This window comes from Misgurnus anguillicaudatus, chromosome 2, assembly GCF_027580225.2.
Source record: "Misgurnus anguillicaudatus chromosome 2, ASM2758022v2, whole genome shotgun sequence".
Lineage (NCBI taxonomy): Eukaryota > Metazoa > Chordata > Actinopteri > Cypriniformes > Cobitidae > Misgurnus > Misgurnus anguillicaudatus.
Window position 1 is genome coordinate 18255886 of NC_073338.2, and position 7480 is coordinate 18263365.

The 7480-nt window shown below is 34.7% G+C and overlaps 1 gene segment (V, D, J or C); it reads left to right on the plus strand.

Moving 5' to 3' along the window:
- Window positions 1-4026: 4026 nt before the first annotated feature.
- LOC141351439 (T cell receptor alpha variable 9-1-like) lies at window positions 4027-7032 on the plus strand. The segment is given in 2 exon segments: window positions 4027-4153; window positions 6716-7032. Coding segments are annotated over 2 exon segments (444 nt in total).
- The last annotated feature ends 448 nt before the right edge of the window (window positions 7033-7480 follow it).

Here is a 7480-nt window from a genome sequence, read left to right on the forward strand (position 1 = left end):
TTGTGGACAGGTTGTGGACAGGTTGTTTGACCGATACGCAAGGTCATGAGTCTCCATACAGAACATGGGACTGTCAGAACCCTGCCATCATGACCAGATATAAATATTAAACAAGACTTTTGGCAGGATCCTGACAGATATAGATACAGAATAATGCGGGAGAGTAAAGTTCACAAATTCCCAGCCAACATTGCTTTGTGGGGCCAATGTAGGCCCCACATGGGCTTGCAATATGGGCCCCAAGTTGGTTTGTCCGCGGGTTCCATGCTGGCCCCATCTGACTTAGCCCACATTAACCTTCTGTAGAAACTAAAGTCAATGTGGACTAAACCAAAGCCAAGTATGGGTGTGGTTGGGTTGAAGAAGTAATGAAGTTAATTAGATAATAAAGAGATGAATGAAGTGATGATTGACCATTAATGATAAACACCTGCTGTTAATAAACAGAATCACTAAAGAAAGATGAACAAGAAGAGAAAAAAGAGAAAAGACCAGCAGAACCACAACAACTACAAACATTATATAAAAATTATTGGTGGAGCCAATGTAGACAGCAAAATCCCCAGAGTTAAATTAGTGCTGCTCAGTGTTTATTAAGGTCCACACAAATGAAATAGTGTGGAGTTAATCTGTGACTATATCTTTTCTTTCACCATCTCTGTTTGATTTTTCTGTTTTTGATCTCTTTGATTTATTTAAAGTCACCATCATGGTGATCATTGTTTGTTTTAGTTGGACTCTTGACTCTTGGGTTTCAGCTTGTTTGTTTTTTTCTGGCTGCTATAACTTTGTGTTTTATATTTGTTATGGCAAAGAAGAGACCATGTTGCAATTCTGTTATGGTGGTTGAAATATAATGTTGAACATTACCATCTAGAAAATGTTTTTTTTATTAATTTAGTGTTTGCTCATTTAGCAGATCTATCGTTTTCTCTCAGTAATGTGATACTATAGTGTGATATCTGGCACTATCAAAGCGGTTTGTCTTTCTGAAGATTTTAAAGCAATGTGTACTTAAAAATTAACCATGCTGTAAGTTTTACACACAAACATCAAGTCTCAGAGTATGAATCTCAACAATGGTGACAAAGAAAAATGCCAAAGTGTTCATGATTTTTTCATGCCGCAGTGCATTCTGGGAGTTCTGGATAAGATTTGTAATTTGTTGATACCCAGAATACATTGCAGCATAAAGCTTTTCATTTTATGGTCACCATTATTGAGATCCATACTCTGATTCTTTATGTTTGGGTGTCTAAATTAAACAACAGTTAATTTTGAACTGTACACTGTTTCAACTTTCTTTAAAATGACAAACTGATATGAGAGTGCCAGATGTCATACTTCAGAATCACATTGTTGACATAAAAATATATTTGGTAAACAAACAAACACTCAGTTTTTTACATGACAGTATTAGACACTATATCCTAACCACCACCATAGAATCACACTTGACACTTTCATCTCTTTCATTGCCATGACAAACATGTTTTAAACACAAAATTTATAGCAACCAGAAAATAATAAATAAGTTAAAAAACAGAGTCAAGAGCCCCACTAAAACAAACACTGATCACAATAAGGGTGGCTCCAAATGAAACAGCCAACATCTAAACCTAAGTTAATAAATAACTCTACAAGTAAGATGTAAAATGCTTCAATGTTAGTTTTTTAACACTCTGTAGTGTGGATCTATATAAACACTGAGCAGCATTCATTTAACACCTGGGATTCCGCTGTCCACATTGGCTCCACCAAGAAATGTTTATTTATTTTATTTTTTTGTAGTTGTTGTGGTTCTGCTGGTCTTTTCTCTTTATTCTCTTCTTGTTCATCTTTCTTTAGTGATTCTGTTTATTAACAGCAGGTGTTTATCATTAATGATCAATCATCACTTCATTCATCTCTTCATTATCTAATTAACTTCATCACTTCTTCAACCCAACCACACCCATACTTGACTTTGGTTTAGTCCACATTGGCTTCAGTTTCTACAGAAGGTTTATGTGGGCTAAGTCAGATGGGGCCAGCATGGAACCCGCGGACAAACCAACTTGGTGCCCATATTGCAAGCCAATATGGGGCCTACATTGGCCCCACCAAGCAATGTTGGCTGGGTTTATTGACACTCCTTAAGACACAAGAGGTAAATAGCACAGTAGTTCACAAACGGCTAGATGGGCAGCTCTGAATGTCCAAGCGTATCCACCAAGGACGCACAGTCCAGCACTTCAGGGTCTAGTTGCTGGTACAGCCAAACAGCACAAAGAGCGGAGATAGGACAGCAAGCAGCAGATAATGGGTGATCTGCTCTGTTTCTCAAAGTCAAGGATACTTCCTTGGCAGGAGTGGTCCTTCCAAGTCACTTCTTTCACAGGCTAGGCGAGGCTCCTCTTTAGAATTTGGAGAACACGTAAATGGAACAGGCAAGCAAGTGCACATCATTGCGTCATTACGTGAATATTAATACTGACAAGAATCTGGCAGGATCCTGACACAAAGCAGCATGTGCTCGACAAAACACACACACAAACCCCAGGTGGTTAGACCGGGACTTTGACAGTATCAGTTTTCGAGGTTTTTACTCTCATGTTCTTTTACTCACATTTTTAGTTTTTTTTACATGGGTTGTTTAGATCAGTGTTTCCCAATCCTGGTCATCGGGCACCCCCTCCCAGAAAGTTTTAGATGTCACCTTATTTAAAACACCTGATTCGACTCATCAGCCTCCTTTTAAAATGGTAAACATGTGTCCCTAACAAACTGATGAGTTAAATCAGGTGTGTTAAATAAGGAGACATCTAAAACTTTCTGGGAGGGGGTGCCCGAGGAACAGGGTTGGGAAACACTGGTTTAGATGATCTAAACATTTTGATGTATACTTTGTTCTTTTAATGCTGCCCTTTGTTGTATTTTCAAATCTATACTACCAGTCCAAAGTTTAGAGTCACCTACAATTTCTTTACTAAAATGTAATGATCAGATTATAATAATTTAATAATAATATTGTTTTATAATAATAAACACATGACACTCTTAAACCACATAGAATAACTCAAATGTAACTCTGTGAACTATGTTCTCAATTTAGTTCTAAATAAACTGAACTGCTTTAAAGTTTTTAGTACCTTCAGTGTTGTTACCCTTTGCCTAGAATTTGCATTAATGTACTTACAGTCCACTGCCATTTTATCTTTCAGTAAAGTGATGCTAAATTTGATGGTCACTAAATGTCTCTATTTCTCAGTATATGTGTAATTAATATATTTTGGATTATATTTAGTGTTTTTTTTTTTTCACTTTTTAAATAAAAAAATGTTTATTTTTGTTTTGACCTGTTCTTGATAGCTAAGCTTCCTGAGGATATAAAAAGGTATATTTTCCTTACTTTAAAGGGGTGGAGCTAAGACACAAGGAAAAGAAACAAGGATGCACAAATAAAACATATGAAGTCCCCATGAAGATGAGAAATGGGTGGAGCTTTAAGAGAAAGACACATGAAAACTTCATTATGATCTTCATTTGGTTTCTTCTGTACAATCATTATGTTACTGTGTTGTCTGCTTCTGCTGTCAGTAATACAGGGTAAGAGGCCAGTTTTTTAAACACATATTTTATGATTTTATGTTTATAAATGGTGTATATGAACTATGATATTTTACAAGTAATTTTAGGAAACAACTTTGTGAGTTTTTAATTTCAGTTGTTATTTTTTCACATCTTTCATATAAAATGTCTTATTAAAAATGAAATTATTATATAACATTAATATATAACAACACACATTTTGCAGATAAATGCCTTGCACAGAAAATAACACCACTGCAGGACACTACTGTGCACACTTCTGTGGGGGATTCAGTCACTCTCTCATGCAAATATGAAGGCAGTGTACAGAATTTGCTGTGGTATCGACAATATCCCGGAGTCAGACCTGAATGTCTGCTCCTTATTATTGAGTCATCAACAAAGAATGTAATATATGGAGATACCCGTGACCCCAGGCTGGATGGTGAAGTGAATATGGCAGATAAACGTGTGGAGCTTAAGATCTCAACTGTTGAAGTCAAAGACTCTGCTCTGTATTACTGTGCACTGAGGCCCACAGTGATAGGAAACACAACAATACTGTACAAAAACCTCCATGAACGTATGGAGTGCTAGACAACGTATCTAACACTTTATCATATCAGAATTTGATTGCTATTTTATTAAAATGTTTGGTAGGACTTTCTATGAAGCCCGTGCTTATAATGAATTATAACCCCCTTTATAATTATTTATAGTCAGTTATTACTATTCTATAAATATATTTATAAAGCACAACCACACTAATCCCCCTATTATAAGAAGACTATAGTTACATTTATAATATGTTTATTATTACTTATAAGTGATGTATTTGCATTTAAATCATAATCCACTATACTCTGATTTATAAGTAATAACTACTCAGTCATATACTTCCATGGGGGTATTTATATAAATGCAGCCTGCATTGCTATAATGTCATTATATTATAGTTACTACTTACTTAATCATGCAGATTTACTTCTACAGTATTTTAAATAACAGATTTGATTTATATTGTTATAACCATGTTATAAGTTACTTATTATGAGTCATAATGCAGTTATTAACCTCTATAAATGCTTTATTGATGACATTAAGTAAAGTGAACTCAAATGTTATTTATTATTCATTTTCAATAGTTATCTGCAAATTTTAAAATAATGCCTATAATAATGTAATGAAAAAGTAATTTACAAACAGATGTGATTTACATGCTAGTAAAGTATTAAATCAAACCCCAATATGCAATATGCTGGCTGAGAAGATCAAAGTTCCCATTCATGACATGTAATGCAAACATTGGCCAATAACTGTTTTACTAGTATGTAAATCACAACTGTTTGTAGTTTATTATAGGCATTATTTTTAAAATGTCCAAATAAATTATTGAAAATAGATAATGAATAACATCTTCATGCTTTCATGACTCATAATAAGTAACTCTCAGCATGGCTATTTTAGATAACATCTTCATGATTTCCAAACTTTTGGAATAGGAAAACTGTATCCTTTGCTTTCACTTTACTTTTTTTTGACTTATAATAAGTAACTTATAACATGGTTATAACAATAAAAATCAAATCAGTTATTTGAAATATAACTAAATCTGCATGATTAAGTAAGTAGTAACTATACTAGTAGTAACTATGATATAATGACATCATAATATAATGCAGGCTGCACCATACGCTCATGGAAGTATATGACTGAGTAGTTATTACTTATAAATCAGTGTATATTGGATTATGAGCATGCACGTTGAAATGCAAATGCATCATTAAAAAATGATAATAAAAATAATATAAATTTAACTATACCGTTCTTATTATGGGGTGTACGTGTTGTTGTGTCTTTATAAATATATTTATAGAATAGTAATAACTGCCTATAAATAATTATAAAGGGGCTTATAATTCATTATAAGCATGGGCTTTATAGAAAGTGTTAACATGTTTTTTTTTTTTTTTACAAACAACTGGATATGATACTTTGATGAAAAATTGTCCACACGAGGGCAAACTTTGCTTAAAAGTGAGTAAACTGAACTCTTTGATGGGCATAAGGGGTGGAGAAGTAAGATGAGTTGTAGAAGTTTAACCCTCTGGGGTCTAAGGGGTTTTTAGGGCCCTGGGGAAGTTTTGACATGCACTGACATTTGTGCTTTTTTCAGTTGCTTAAAAACATATTAATGGCAAAAGTCTCATAACACTGTGTTCATCACAAACTGTTCACAAACAATCGCGTCAACTGTTTGACTGAAGACAAAGAAAACACTCGCGTCTGGAGATACTGACACACATACGCAAGTCAATAAGGATTTAGATGTCATGTTTGGTGCAATCGGATGGAACAACAATAATGGAGAGACTGGATTGTGGATTGCGTATCCATTGACTGCAGAAGGCACGAGTCATGCATATGGATGTTTCTGCTCGTTCACTTCAATGGCGCGGGGGTGTGGCGATCTCTTCTCATTACAGATAATGAGGTAACTGGAGAAATACGGTCCTTCTCCACCTTCTCATACAGTTTACACCGAATGACAATATCTGTTTTCAATCTCACTTACATCATTTAAAAGGAGACATTCCAAGCATTATGTAGACATTTATCTTTTGTCTCTACGACAAATATTCGTTAAGTTACAGTTTATTTTTCTGACGCGTTTCTGAAAGGACTTCACTGAGGGAGAGAGATCAAAACGCGCATCATGTTTATTTTCGTAATTTTGCGAAAAGCACAACATTCTGTTTTTATTGGGAGTGGACAGAAAAAAACTAGACACTGTAACGTTTTAAATGATGTATAAATCATATCTGTATGTCAAAAATCAGCAGAGTAATTTAAGTCTCTTTGTGGAGTGATTGAAAAACAAAGAGTTTGCGGCGCCCGCGCCGCCGTCGACCCCAGAGTGTTAAAGGTTTGTTAAACTTACTTGCTTATTAGATCCTTATCAGACATGATATTGCTGTTTAGTCTGTGGCTCATTTCTCTCTCAGGTGAGACAATGATTCAAATAAACACAATATTACAGATTTATTTCTTTGTGTAATTTGAATATGTAATGTTGAGTGTGTTTCTGATTGATTCGTTTATTATTTCCTCTCCTCGACTCATTATTCTCACCTCTTTCTGTTAGGTGATGTCTCTAGTGAGGGAATAGTACCAATCTCTTCTGATAAATTTGTTTCAGAAGGTGATTCAGTTACCATGTCCTGTAATTATAATGGATCGTTTGCTATTGATACTCTTATGTGGTATCGTCAGTACTCATCATCCAGACCAGAGTTCATGTTTCTGATCAATGAAGCTAATTTTAAGCAACCGGCTGATCCTGTAATTCCTGGAGTATCTGCTAAACTCAATGAAGAGAAAACCTGTGTGGATCTGGAGATCTACAGCACTGCATTAAATGATTCTGCTCTTTACTACTGTGCCCTGCAGCCGGCACAGTAACAGAAGACACAAAAGTGCTGCACAAAAAAAGAAGATGTGAAAAAAACATTAAAGCTGGTGCTTATGCAATTAACATGTTTTGTTTGTGTATGTTTTGGCATTTTAGTTTTTTGATTCAGTAGTGTTTGAAAAGAAAAGCTATATAAATCTTCATACAGAAGCCATTTCTGTGTGAGATTTAAAGTTTTAACAGACTTCTTAATGTCTCTTCACCAGTAACTGACCTTGGGTTTCAGCAAAGAACAAAAACACTTGCATTTCTTCTTATTACTTATTTTGGAGCTTATTTGCCTAAATTTTTGTCCAACAAATATTGTTGCTGATTAAAGATAGCATTTAGAGATGATTATGACATAATTTAACAATATTTCTTCCATAAGGGCTGCTGTGATAAAATGGCACAAAACTGAAGATTCTGCAGACCTAAGTACGTATCTGTAAGTATCCG